The 15,000-nt window shown below is 37.3% G+C and overlaps 1 protein-coding gene across 1 annotated transcript in view; it reads left to right on the plus strand.

Moving 5' to 3' along the window:
- The window catches only part of LOC135209358 (uncharacterized), a 68,177-nt gene that overhangs the window by 49,437 nt on the left and 3,740 nt on the right, over window positions 1–15,000 (plus strand). Inside the window, 3 exon segments of the mRNA XM_064242056.1 lie at window positions 1,724–1,899; window positions 3,212–3,215; window positions 3,579–3,663. Of these exon segments, the coding sequence (XP_064098126.1) occupies window positions 1,724–1,899; window positions 3,212–3,215; window positions 3,579–3,663 (265 nt within the window).

Raw genomic sequence — 15,000 nt, forward strand, 5'->3', positions numbered from 1 at the left:
CTGTGCAAAAAACATCAAGCTACCTGACCCCCTTTACCCAGTTAAATAAAGTGGGTACTAGGCACCAACCTGATGGTAATGATAGAAAACGATTAGGCAAAGCAGATCCTTGGACTGTGGTATCAGAAAACGGATTAGGGTGATACGTGCAAAGAGACCAGACGTGACGTTTGCTAGTTGACAAACGTCAAGAAAGAAAGGTATCACTCATTGAATGTCGCCAATACCCATGGGCACCCAGAGTTGAAAGAGAAAGAGTATGGGAAAAAACAAAAATGGATCAAGTATCACGAATCTTGGAAAAATAGAAAATAAGGATATGGAGCTCTGCCCCAGGTGGAATTGTACCAATAAATCATTAGGAGCACTAGGCACGATCCCACCCGATCCCTGAAAAGGGAATCTGGAAAAACATACGAGGCTGAAGTTAGCTCCAGGACTCCATGCAAAGAGAAGGTGATACCCTAGAAACGTGGCGCAACATAGTTAGCAAAAGTGATGGACTCCTAAGGAGGCAGGAATGCAACCCGGACCCAACCCCACACTATAAATACCACCCAGATCAAATTGGAGGACTGTGAAGAACAAAAAAAAATAAACAAAAAATAAAAATAAAAATAACGAATTAAATTATAATAAATGATAATAAGAGGTGAAGCAACAAAAGGTGTTTACATAGTAATAATAAGGAAACTAATAATTAACAAGGAAAAGTGATACAAATAATAATAATAACTAAATAATAAGAATAATAAATAATAATAATAACTAAATAATAATAATAAAGTAATCAATAATAATAATAAGGAAGAAGGACTAATAACAAAAAGTAGAACGAAGACCCAGAAATAAGAACAGAGACAGGAGAAATGACCAGACAGAACAGAAGGACTGGCACAACAAACCAATGGGCACGGGACAATACATGAAGACCAGACTAAAGAACTAGCCAGCCGATGACAATAATTGGCATGGCTACAGAGGGGAGAGCTCAAAGAAGGAAACAAGGAAGGAATGTATAACAGCGGCACAAGAGGCCAGGCCCCTAAGAAAAACCATCAGATATGTTTTCCAAGAAACGGATAGACGGAAATAACCGATTTCTCCGATATTGGTAGAAAGTGGCTAATACGAAAAATGAAAGCATAAAACCACATAGCGAGCGAATGCCCGGCACTTGCACAGAATAGGGTGATACGTGGCAAACAGACCAGACGTTGACGTTTAATTGACAAAGTCAGAAGAAAAGTATCACTCATTGATGTCTACAAACATGGGACAACCCAGAGTTGAAGAGAAAGAGAGGGAAAAAATGGATAAGTATCAAGAATCCTGAGAAAATAGAAATAAGAAGGATATGGGATTATGCCAGTTGGAAATCATACCCTATAATCATAGAAGCACTAGGGCCAAATCCCAGATCCCTGAAAAGGAATCTAGAAAAACTAGAAGGCTGAAGTAGCTCCAGTATCTCCATGCCAGAAGAGTTGTGATCCTAGAAAACGGTCACACATAGTAGAAAGTGATGGACTCCTAAGGGATGGCTAGGATGCAACCCTCCCGGAACCCCACACTATAAATACCACCCAGTTCCGAATTGGAGGACTGTGATAAGAGCAAAAAAAAAAAAAATAAAATAGAAAAAAAAAATAAAAATAAATAAAAAACTAAACCAATAATTAATAAACCACAACCACAACTTGCCTGCCCTCGTGATTTCCAGGTCGTCCTCCCAGTTGCTGGGGGTCCGGGAGGGGCGGTTTTCCCCTCCGACGAACCTCATGACCTAACCTGGCCGAGGAACTTTTCTGCGGACGCTACACAGCAACTACTCCCAGATCTGTCTACCACTGTTTCTCTTTCTGGCTCTGCGGCCCGGATGCCGATGAAACCCATAAGGTGAGGGTATAATAATAATATTAATAAATAATAATAATAATAATAATAATAATATAAAATAATAATAATATTTTGGTAAGCAGAGGTCGTCGTCAGTGCCGGAATAATACCAGTCACTGGCGACGACCCCCTGCTTGCACCTGGACCTTGAATATCCTGTTCTAATAAATTGGATTACCTTCAGCATTTATAATTTTTTTAAAAATTCCCAAATATAAATATTAAGCTAGTTACTCAGAAACATTCGTTTTGTTCCTGAAGAAACGAGGGTTGTAAGGAAAATAATAATAATAAATAATAATTAATAATCAATTAATAATCATAATTACTAATAATCATAATAATAATTAATATTTTGTTGGAAAAGGACTCTTTTAAGGGAAATGTGCTGCTAAAAAGAGTGGGCCTAAAATTCTGCCATTCTTCTTAACAGATAATAACAATAATAATAATAAAATGGATATCTCTTTGTAAATGAATAATGATGAATTTATAATGATAATAATGATAGCTTAATAATCATAACTAATATAATTCTAATTAAATTATAAATAAAGCTCTAACTTAAATAATAACTAGTCTAAGAAAATGATTAATAATAATAATAATTACAATAATAATAATAATAATAAATAATAATAATAATAATTAATAATAAAATGAATAATAATTTTTTAAAAAAATTTAATAATAATAATAATAATAATAATAATAATAATATTTGTTTTTTTCCCCGAAAAATTATGTTTTGATTTCCCTGATTTGACTTATTCCTTGGATATGTATTTCCTCATTTTGAGAAAGAGAGAGAGAGGAGAGAGAGAGAGAGAGAGAGAGAGAGAGAGAGAGAGAGAGAAGAGATTCAAAAATGGAATCCCCTGTTGCTGGAAATAGCGGCGTCTTATCACGTGCAATTTTGGGCAAGCACCCCAGTTTGCGCTAACGTAAGATTGCAGAGAGAGAGAGAGAGAGAGAGAGAGAGAGAGAGAGAGAGAGAGAGAGAGAGCGTTTTGCATTAAATAACTAATGATAAACTAAGATACACCCTAACTATTTATCGTAACTGAATAGACAACACATTTCTTCTTATTGTATCAGTGAATTTAACGTGTTTTAACATTTAGCTTTTTCATTTTTCAATGCTTTTTATCAATGAATTTAACATACTGTAACATTTATCTTTGTATTTTAACATCACTTTTTATCGATAAATTTAACATAATTTTTACATATTTTTTTAGCAATGAATTTAACATGATTTAACACCTTTCCTCTTTTTGTTGGACTTTCTACCTCTCGTCTTCTTCCGTAGCGAAGTAATATATTTAACATATTTTCACATTTAAATTTTTCTAAAGATTTTTCTACCAATGAATTTAACATGATTTAATATTTTTCCGCTTTATTTTTTCTATAGGACTTTCAACCTCTCATCCTCTCTCATAACGAAGTAATATATTTAACGTATTTCAACATTACATTTTTTCAACAATATTCTACCAATGAATTTAACACGATTTAACATTTTTCCTCTTTACTTTTTATAGGACTTTATACCCCTCATCATCTCCCATAGCGAAATAATATATTTAACATATTTCAACATTAAATTTTTTTCAACAACTTTCTACCAATGAATTAAACACGATTTAACATTTTTCCTCTTTATTTTTTTATAGGACTTCCTACCCCTCATAATCTCCCATACCCCAGCTGGGGCGTCGGTGGACACAATAGCTCATTACGGGCAAATGAAAAATTCAAGTGAGTTTTTATTTCGATCAAGTGATTCCCAGTTTGGAACGGGTGCTTGAAATGTAGTTTGATTTTAATGTTATATTTTCATCGAGTGGTTTTAGGTTGCTGGTAAAGGTTTTATTGTTTGGGTGTGGAATAATAATAATAATAATAATAATAATAATAATAATAATAATAATAATAATAATAATAATAATAATAATAATAATAATAATAATAATATACTTTATTAAAAGTAATGGCTACTTCAGCAGCATTACACTTGTAGAGATTCTTCTCTATTTTGCGAATAGCGGCTTTTTCAGTGCTACTTAAACAGGCTAGTAGAGCGCCTATAGAGGTCATGGTAAAATACAGGGTCAAAATAGGTGTATATATTTGATTTTACAGATAAACTATGATACCATAGTCATCAAAGTCATTAACGATTTTCTCTCTCTCTCACTCTCTCTCTTTTCTCTCTCTCTCTTTCTTAAAGCGAGCTTTCGTCTGGAGCTGCCAGACATCCTCGGGCTGGGAAGCTGAGGGTGGACTGATCTTGGTGCGGTGTCCGTCCTCCTTATATCTGTGGTTGACAGCAGGGGGTCTGCCCCATGCTTGTCTCCTATTGGCTGCGGCGGTGAGTCTTGTTTTCATTGGCTGCCTGAGCCAGGTCTCAAGCCACTTTCTTCGAGCCCGAAGAAAGTGGCTTGAGACCTGGCTCAGGCAGCCAATGAAAAACAAGACTCACCGCCGCCAGCCAATAGGAGACAAGCATGGGGCAGACCCCCTGCTGTCAACCACAGATATAAGGGAGACGGACACCGCACCAAGATCAGCTCACCCTCAGCTTCCCAGCCCGAGGATGTCTGGCAGCTCCAGACGAAAGCTCGCTTTAAGAAAGAGAGAGAGAGAGAGAGAGAGAGAGAGAGAGAGAAAAAAAAATCGTTAATGACTTTGATGACTATGGTATCATAGTTTATCTGTAAAATTCAAATATATACACCTATTTTGACCCTGTATTTTACCATGACCTCTATAGGCGCTCTACTAGCCTGTTTAAGTAGCACTGAAAAAGCCGCTATTCGCAAAATAGAGAAGAATCTCTACAAGTGTAATGCTGCTGAAGTAGCCATTACTTTTAATAAAGTATGCTTGAGAGAGGGTCTGCTTCCTAAGTACAATAATAATAATAATAATAATAATAATAATAATAATAATAATAATAATAATAAAGTAATGATATAATAATAATAATAATAAAATAATAATAAGACAGTTATTATTATTATTATTATTATTATTATATTTATTATTATTATTATTATTATTATTATTATTATTATTATTATTATTATTATTATTATTTAATTGTTATTATTATATAAATATCTAGTATATATCTATAAAACAACTAGCTCTATACATACATACATACTATATATATATATATATATATATATATATAGTAATATATATATATATATATATAGTATATATATATATATATATATATATATAATTATGATAATGATAATATTAATGATATTATTGTTTTTTATTATAACATTATTATTATATAGATATCTATGTATCTATAATCATAACTAACCCTCTTTATATACATATGTATATACATGTTTATATATGTATATATACATACATACATACATCTATATGTCTAATGTCTTATCGCTTGGCGATAGACTTTTTGTTCTTTCCTTACGGCTGTCATCCGTAAGTAATGTTTGGTTCCTCTCATCTCCCTTGGATATCTTAGTAGAGAGGTTCTTTCTTGACTAGAGGAGATGATTCAAACAGGCTAGTTGAACAAGTTAACAACTTTATTCTGTAACTCCATACTAGGATGATGCAGCTCGGTCGGACGACCGATATGTTTGATCGTTGGCGTGGAACTGCCATTCTAAAGCATCGCGTCGATAGCGGAACATTAGCTATCTCAGCAATTCATTAAAAACACATACGTAGTCTGCCGGCTCGGAAGTTACAAGTTTCCGGCGTAGGTTAACAGGTCAACCGCTTCCCATGGAAGTTGTTGTGCAAAGTTATCATAACATAAAAATGTTGACAAAGCTTAGAGCTAGATCAGGCTACTGCAGACAGCGCATAGCGTAATCTAGGTCTGCTTTGGTCACGTAGAACCTCCTAATGCCATGACCCCAGGTCATTGTTGTTTATATTTACAGATCTTGTAAATTATATAATAATGTAATTATTACATTAGGCTCGGACTGCTACCTATTCAAGCCTTGAATACACAAAAAAAAATTACTTTAAACATTGTCCATAGGAGCGTGCTCGCAACATACTAAGTGATTAAATGCATAAAAAGGTTCTGTTACATACCCTTGTTGACATATTCATAAACAAAGATAAATGCATGGAAAATATAGATCCATGTTTGGTAATAATAATGATTATGTACCCACCCAAAAATAATAAAAGGTTAAAAATCAAAACATGTATACATGATTAATATGATAACAGGTAACCTGATTAAGAATAATGTTACTAAATAATGATTATAGCATGATCATGGATAATTGTTAAAGAGTACTTGACACTCTTTGTAATAGATAAATATAATTGTACAATGGTATAACAATGTAATTCTGCAGAAATTCATATATAGGGCTGATATTTTATTAGGTGCCCGAAAAATACCTTAGGAATATATTAATGTATAATATTGGGCTATAATGATTTATTAGGTGCCCTGGAGATACTTTAACTGTTCAAATGCAAAGGCGTGAGTCTTTCTTGTCCTACATTTTGCCAGCATACGGACCGCTTTTCACACACAACACAATTCCAGACAATTCCCTAGCACGAACTGAAGTGGCCAGGTTCAGGCGGCCCTAAACGCAAACGACTTGAGTTTAACGGGTACGTCATCTAGACGGGCCAGTACGTTCCCTTGGAGATCCTTCTGTTTACGCCTTAGCCTACGCCAAGCAAAGATGTTGACGGTCGATAACCAATATGGCCGTCACGCTGAACACGGCTAGCAGAATGTAGTAGCGAGATTTTCTCCACCTGCATAAGTCGATGACGCGTGGGTTCATCTCAGCCAGTTGCGTCAGACGATGAGCTACTCGCGCGTTGTATGGGAGAGGTAGTGATGGGATGATTGTGGTAGCCCACGTGTAGTTCGCGAAATACGCCTTCTCACGTATTATCGTGTTGACCCCTCTGACGGTATAGTTTGTAGATGTCCCGTACAAACCATCGGCTGCTACGAAGATAGGGGCATGGGCGGTGGATGTGTCCGGACACACGACGTCGATCCGGCCTTATCATAACGGATCCAGGAACCATTATTCATCCTGTAATTGAATTTATTACCGTAAAAGGGATAAAGTTTCCCCAGACAACCTTCGCTTGTATGAGAGAGAGAGCCGTTTAGCACTATGTCTAACTCACATGAATCCGTTGATATAGGATAGAATTCAAAAGAGTCAGCTGTACAAATTTTATTATTCATGGCTTCTGAACAGTGAGTGAGTTTATCTAAGTCTCTAATGACTGTAAATGATTTCTTATCAGAAGAATCAGTACATGCCCCTCCCCGTTAAATTGGATATTACTGGATTTGAGTTATTCGTCATAAAAGTAGGAAACGGTGCTATTTGTATGATTGCCAAGCATCGGAAGAATCAAAAGGAATTGTGATCATAATTCTATAATTTTCAACGCTGACTGATATTAGGCTATAATAGAATTCTACTTTATGGGCATCTAATAAAGGAATATAACCTAGCTTCTCCCGTCCGTTTTTCCAAAGTTAACGTCAGATCTTTAATAGGCATGAGGTGAGAGATAACACACCCTTTGTTGCTAACGTAATAATTGCTTCTACTGTAATCTTTTGACTTTTCAATAAAATGTGATATTTTCACACGGATATGATCTATTTTCGAACTATAGTAAGCTAAAGTAGCCAGCAAATGTTGAACTTCCATGACCTGATCGATATTATTTGAATGTTCATTAACGATATTCATTATTTGATTGATCGAAGATAACTGGCTGCGAAGTTCTGATAAGGCCAGTTCCGTTTTGTGTTGCAAAAACTCAATTCTTTTATTTTGATTATTTATCTTGAGGCGATTTGAGATTCCTAAGCCTAGATTCGCAACTGATCCTAAGATGTTTAGTCCAGCTAGAATAAGCGGGTTTGCGGCGTTCAAGAGTATTGTGCCGCACAGACCACATCAGCAGGTCACGAGCGAGCTCTTCTTTCTGCCTCGGCGGTTTTATTTTGTATGTCATAAGACAACATTTCCGCGACGCTTAAATGTTTGAGCTAGTGAAATCTCTGAGTTAGCATGAAAAATTACGTTCATGCTTTCTTTCCTTAAGGGAAATACCAAACCTCATCAGGTCATTCTTTAAGTTAAGGACGTCATCTTCAGGTAAGAAAATAGCATGCATATCTACTTCGATAACATATTACTTGACACGATGAATACATCATCGATTCTCTCGATAATCGAGCCATGATTAAATTCTATGTCTTTAGTCCTAGCGCTCTCTTTCCATACAACAAGATGTCTGAATACACAATATCACTCCTAACAATAACAGATTCATTTTGAAAACCTGCAATGAGTAAAACAGATGTAATAACTCCGCGTACAAAAGAATAGGTTTACATACAATATGATTAATATATATATATATAATTTATTATACAAGTTTCATAAATACAACCATTTTTTCCCTCACTCCATCTACCCTTCTTTAGATTCTGATATGTGCCAATGGGACTATTCTCACATCAGTGGGTTTGGATACATTTTGAACCCTAACTCTATTGGCCGTTAAATTTTCTAAAATGTTAAATTTAAACGGGCCTTCAAACTTAGGTGTCAGTTTATAATTTAAACCTCTACGTACGTATACTTGTATGTATACCTGATCGCCCACGGCATATGTTCTAGTTGGCTTAGCTATTTTATCATGATTTTTTTTTTCATTATGATCTGTGCTTCTTCTAAATTCTTACGAATTATATTATATCGACTTATGCTTGCATCCATAAACATCCTTTAGAGGATTTGATAAATTAGTTGTAGGCTTTAAGATGTGGAAAGGCGTTGGGCCGGAGCCGGGATGACCGTACAGTGCCTCGTGGCGGTAAGACACAATAGACACATGATACGAGTGATAAGTGGTGCTTAGTACCGCAGGTATGGCAATGTCCCAGTTGGGATCTGCCCCCCCTAGGGTGACCTTAAAATGTTTAAAACCTTACGATTTGCCCTTTCCACTAGCCCATTAGACTCTGGGTGATAGATCATGGTATGATTTTCTTTATACTAAGGAATTCGCACAAGAGTTAAGGAAATGATTATTGAACTCCCCGCCCGAGTCTGAGATAATGATGTGTGGAATTCCATGTTTACAAATGTAGCACTCGTAAAACTTCCTAGCGCACTCGACCGCGGTTTTTGTTTTAAGCGCTATAAGTTCTGTATATCGAGTCAAAACGTCTATAATTACTAGGAGGTGCTTATTTCCTCTGTCTGACTCGTAAAATCCTGTTAATAAATCTAAATGTACTCTTTCAAAGGGTTGATTTGGCACGGGGTAAGCCCCTAGGCTGACAGGTGTCTTCGTGTGCCCTTTGTATTCTTGACAAGTGCGACAATTTGCTATGTCTTTTTATATCTCTAAGCATCGTATGCCAATAAAATAAGGATTTGGCTTTCTGTGACATCAAGGTATAACCCGGGTGTCCATGCAGTGGATTTTCATGCAACCACTTTAAGACAGTGGGTATGAGTGAGATAGGCACCACCACCTGGTTGTTATTCAACTGCGGTGTGTTGCGGGTTTTCCTCGTCACGGATCTACACAGGATATTTGTCCTGTAGGATATAATTCTGCTGCTTATACTTTAGGTATTCTTTTTCCTCGGATTTCCGTTTAACGCAATGATGATTTTTTCTCATTGCGGATCTTTTCTTTGTTCCGTCTGTAATAGTTCAGCACTCCAGCCCAGATCTTCCTGTTCGTATATAGTTTTAACAACGCAGGGCATGGAGGTTGAGATATCTATTAATTCAGCTAATGGCTCGGTACAAGATGAAGAGGGGTTGCGTGATTAATGCGTCAGCAATGATATTGCTTTCCCAGGTAAATACCCGATCCTCGCGCCAAAGTCCTGAATGATCATGTGCACCGAGTTCGCTTGGGGCTGTGACTAAAGCCTTTAAAAAGAAGTCGGTTAGGGGCTTATGATCAGTGAGAACCTTGACGGGATAACCGTATATTATGAATTTAAAGTGCACGAGTGAATTAACAATAGCGAGCCCTTCCTTGTCTATTACTGCATATTTACTTTCGAAGGTCTCAGTTTACGTGAATAAAAAGCTATAGGGAAAAACTGTCTATCATATTGTTGAAGCAATACCCCACCTACTCCTAGGTCTGAGGCGTCTGTTGCTATGAAAAATTCCTTACCGAAGTCAGGAAATTTCAAGATAGGAGAACTACACAGTTCATCTTTCAATTTATCGAACGCCTGTTGATGACTTTCAGACCATACGAAAATCTACGCCCTTTTTTATAAGATCGGTTAGGGGAGCGGCTATGATTGAGTAGTTGCGGATGAAGCGGCGATAGTAACCGCTGCATCCTAAAAATTGCTGTATTCCCTTGACGTTAGTAGGTATCGGAAAGTTACGGATAGCCGACACCTTATCGTGTACGACTTTAAGACCTTCACTAGAAACCGTGAAACCTAGATAGACTAGTTTCTGTTTTAAAAAATTCACACTTACTTATCTTTACCTTAAATTATGCTGCCTTAATCTTTGTAACACTAACTCCAATTTACGTAAATGCTCTTCTAATGTGTTGGAAAAGATTACTAAGTCATCCATGTAGGCATGTAGGATATCTCCCAACAAGTCTCCAAACACGACGTTTATCATACGAGTAAAAGTTATAGGAGCACAACGTAAACCAAAAGGCATACGCAAAAATTCATAATGTCCCTGGCTGTGCTGAAGGCAGTGTATGGGATGCTTTCTTGTTCCATCGGAATCTGATGAAATCCTTTAGTAAGTCTAGGCTTGTGAAGTATTTATTCTGGCCTAGTAAAGATAGGATATCATCGGTACATGGTACTGGGAATCTGTCAGGGATTGTTTCTTCGTTTAAACGACGAAACCAAAAATCTACGCATATCCGCCAAGTTCGATCTTTTTTCGGTACTACTATTAACGGAAAATTATAAGGGCTGTTTGATTTCCTAATGACGCCTTCCTTTAACATTTTACCTACTTCCTCTGTTATCTCATTCTGAAATTTCATAGGAAGTCGGTACGAAGGTACATAGATTACTTTCTGTTTGTCCTTGAGCCTGATTTGATGCTCGAGGACATCCGTTTTTCCTAAGGTTCCATCCGTAGTGAAAAAACATCATGATATTTAGTTAACAGATTCAAAAATTTCTGCTGAATTTCTTCTTCTTGAATGTCCTGATTGATTTTATTCTTTATAGATTGCAAAAGGGTTTCATCCGCGACTGATTGAGGCGTGATTTATCTCAGCTACGGTAAGAATGCGATGTTTATTTTAAACTTCGGCATCCAAGATATGTTGATTTTTGTGGATTACTAAAGTGGTATTCAAATGATTACAGACTTCGATATTACATTGTTGTTGTGAGCCGACTGTATAAACGGCTTGTGTGACGGATAATCCGTGGTGCAGAGTTTCGGAAAGGATTAATGTTTCAGATCCTGGCAAGGTTCTTTTTACACGCACTAATATATTTGAAGTTACGTTAGGCTCGAGAGTTTGCGTGCAAGCTGATATTACGGGTGAGCGAGAGTTCTGTTGGGTTGCCTGTATTATTTCTTGGTTCATGAGACAGGTGATTGGTTCCGTAATGTAAGTGACAACTCTGCCTGTCTCTTTATTATCTAAAACTGATTTTAGGGTATTAGAAGACCTATAGAATTTCCCTTTGATATACACGCCGTGTTTTGCAGGTGCTAAGATAATATTTTGAGTGCCCATAGACGGGTATCCGATAATTACTGCGGGATACATATTAATGTTTTGTACAACTACAAAGGTATCGGCTAACGTGCGCTTACCGACCTTGTACTGTACTGAGTTACGCCCACAACATTTAATTCATTATTCCAATGCCTGAGAGCCTTATTCCCGGACTTTTCTATAGGGAAATTTGAAAAGAGTAAATGATGAGTCCTTAAATCCATTATATTACGTGGACTACCAGAATCAAAGAACAAAGTGAATGACTTATGGTCCAAATTTACTGCATGTAAGGTTGGTCGCAACTCGTTTTGACTAATAATTGCATGAATTTGTTGCAAATCTACGGGAACCTGCACAGATTTTTTTGATTCGGCCGTGTGTTTCATAGGAAAAATCAATTGTCTCACAATGATCTGATAAATGATTAAACTGATTATTTTGATACAAAAGATGTTGATATTGATGACCCAACAACGCCCTCTCCCCCCTTGGAGTGAACTACGTGGTATTTGTTTTGTTTATACACACCCTGAAAATTCGCTTGCCCTTGCGAGTTCTGGCTAGACGGCCCAGGAACAGAGGTACCTGAAGCACGATTTGTTTGTTCTGCTGTTGTGCAGAATTTCCGTTTGGTTGTTTTTTTTCTTCTTATAGTACTGAGGACCCTTCTTTTTATTTGCACTAGCAACTGGTTGCGTGTTTGTAGCATTTTGCTGTTGATTCCTCGAGTAGCAACGGTTATATGAATGAGTTGAACTATTGTGTATTGAACAAAAACGCGTCCGACAGTCTGAAATCATGTGACCTGGTCGTTTACAGTTATAACAAACCATCCCTGCAACTTGATTATTATTATGTACCACATTTACTTGTTGTGGCTTGTTCTCATTTTTTGCAAAAACTTGAATGAGCGAAGGATCTAGGTCGGTACATTTAGACATGTGTTTTTTTGATTTGTTTATACACATCTAATTCCGTACTGTCGGGCTGCAATTTTTATCAAAACACCATTACTAACGCTTCAGGCAACATTACAGTGATAGACGTAAGGTAGATCAAACGGATAAAATCTTTCACTTTGATTTTAGCAGCCCGCAACCCACCCGGAGTTACTTAAACTATCCTGATATTCATTTAGCCGGTCGGCAATTAGCGCCGCCCGCTCGACAACATTGAGCTGAGTCATGGAGGCTTGGTTAAGGATATTTCTCAATGCCAATACTACATCTAAAGCCTCTTCACCCCCATACACGGCCACGTAATCTAATTTGAACTCGTCCATGTAGCGCTTCTTGGAAAGAAACCCCCTTAGATACGCACTTGCGTCGCCTTTAGCAAAGTCAACGAAGCTCTTGGCCTCCTGTAATTGTACTGCTGGGTCTGTGATGCTTTTTGCATTTAAATGAGCGTCTACAGATGAATCCATGCCTCAACATTTTGAGGCAGGAACCCATTGACCCGACCCTTGAAAAGGGACAATCGCTGACCGCTCGCGCTAACGAGAGTCCACCACGTTGGGGTTGCCAGCCGGAGTGGTTGCCATTTCGGCTTTCACTTTTTTCTTATCACTTCTATTCCTTGCAATCCTATCAAAATATCTATAAGAGTACACTCGACCACTACGTAAACGCATAAGCAATGTACTGATAAGTAAGTGTTTATAATAATGGAAAATCCCCCAAAAGATACAAAAAATACAGACAATATGATCAAATATTATACGGAGAATTCCTGCAAGAACAAACGGTTAATGACAACGAGAAAAGAAAAAAAATTAATCTGCGGGCGAGAAACCTTCGTAGTTGAAGATAGGTTCTGAATGAAGGAAGATTAATATGGCGAACAACTCACCCCCAGAATACTGGACGATCGACTCTTGATGAACAACACTTCACTGAGGAAAAGACCTGAATAGATAAAAATGGTACTTAGCTCCAGATTATATTGCGAAGGATTGTTGACATGGGATGACGTCTCGCGTCGGAAGTCGTGATGACGTCACGGTCTTCTCTCGGTGCACGCATGCTCTGGGAAGTCCAAGATTGATGACGTCACAGCCTCCGTCCTTGCACTACTGCGTATAGCTGTCCACTCTGCGTCCTTGCTCGTGAACGGGTGATCTCTGTGTTTTTGTTTTCTTCTTTCCGTTGATGTTCAATGCTGCTCTCGTCCGGTGTAGATTCTCGAAGATAAGTGACAACAGTTGCTCAAACGTCAGTGTTAAATGCTTGTATTCCTCTCGATGAAGGACATAGTTGCGTCTTCATAAACTGTTGCGTTGATTGAAGATCCCGTTTCCTCTGTTTCGTTTGATGTTGAAGGTGGAAGTTAGTTCATGTAGACCTTCGGTCGGCTGATATGGGTCTTGTTAATTATGTTCTTCGTTTATACGCTGCCACCACTTCTAATGTCTTATCGCTTGGCGATAGACTTTTTGTTCTTTCCTTACGGCTGTCATCCGTAAGTAATGTTTGGTTCCTCTCATCTCCCTTGGATATCTTAGTAGAGAGGTTCTTTCTTGACTAGAGGAGATGATTCAAACAGGCTAGTTGAACAAGTTAACAACTTTATTCTGTAACTCCATACTAGGAGATGCAGCTCGGTCGGACGACCGATATGTTTGATCGTTGGCGTGGAACTGCCATTCTAAAGCATCGCGTCGATAGCGGAACATTAGCTATCTCAGCAATTCATATAAAAACACATACGTAGTCTGCCGGCTCGGAAGTTACAAGTTTCCGGCGTAGGTTAACAGGTCAACCGCTTCCCATGGAAGTTGTTGTGCAAAGTTATCATAACATAAAAAATGTTGACAAAGCTTAGAGCTAGATCAGGCTACTGCAGACAGCGCATAGCGTAATCTAGGTCTGCTTTGGTCACGTAGAACCCTCCTAATGCCATGACCCCAGGTCATTGGTTTATATTTACAGATCTTGTAAATTATATAATAATGTAATTATTACATATGTACATATATATTGTACATATAGATGAAATGACCTATAGCTTCTGAAACGCCAATCGGCAAAGTCAGCTTCTCACTAGAGGGAAAATATGGCATTTGCTGCACACTCGTTGGATAAAATATTGCTTCATGAAAAAATACGCACATACGCAGATTTTGCACTGGGAGGTGAAATATATTCATGACTACTATGTCAAAAACTTCATATATATAATATATATGGATATTTACGTATATATTTTTTAGATGTTTTTAATATCACGTATATATGACTATTCAATGACCCGTGGAGTGGTGAGATAAATGAAAAATTCATATATATAGTTTTTTTCCTGGCGCAACGTGAATTGATTTGGGGT

This window comes from Macrobrachium nipponense, chromosome 37, assembly GCF_015104395.2.
Source record: "Macrobrachium nipponense isolate FS-2020 chromosome 37, ASM1510439v2, whole genome shotgun sequence".
NCBI classification, from domain to species: Eukaryota; Metazoa; Arthropoda; class Malacostraca; order Decapoda; family Palaemonidae; genus Macrobrachium; species Macrobrachium nipponense.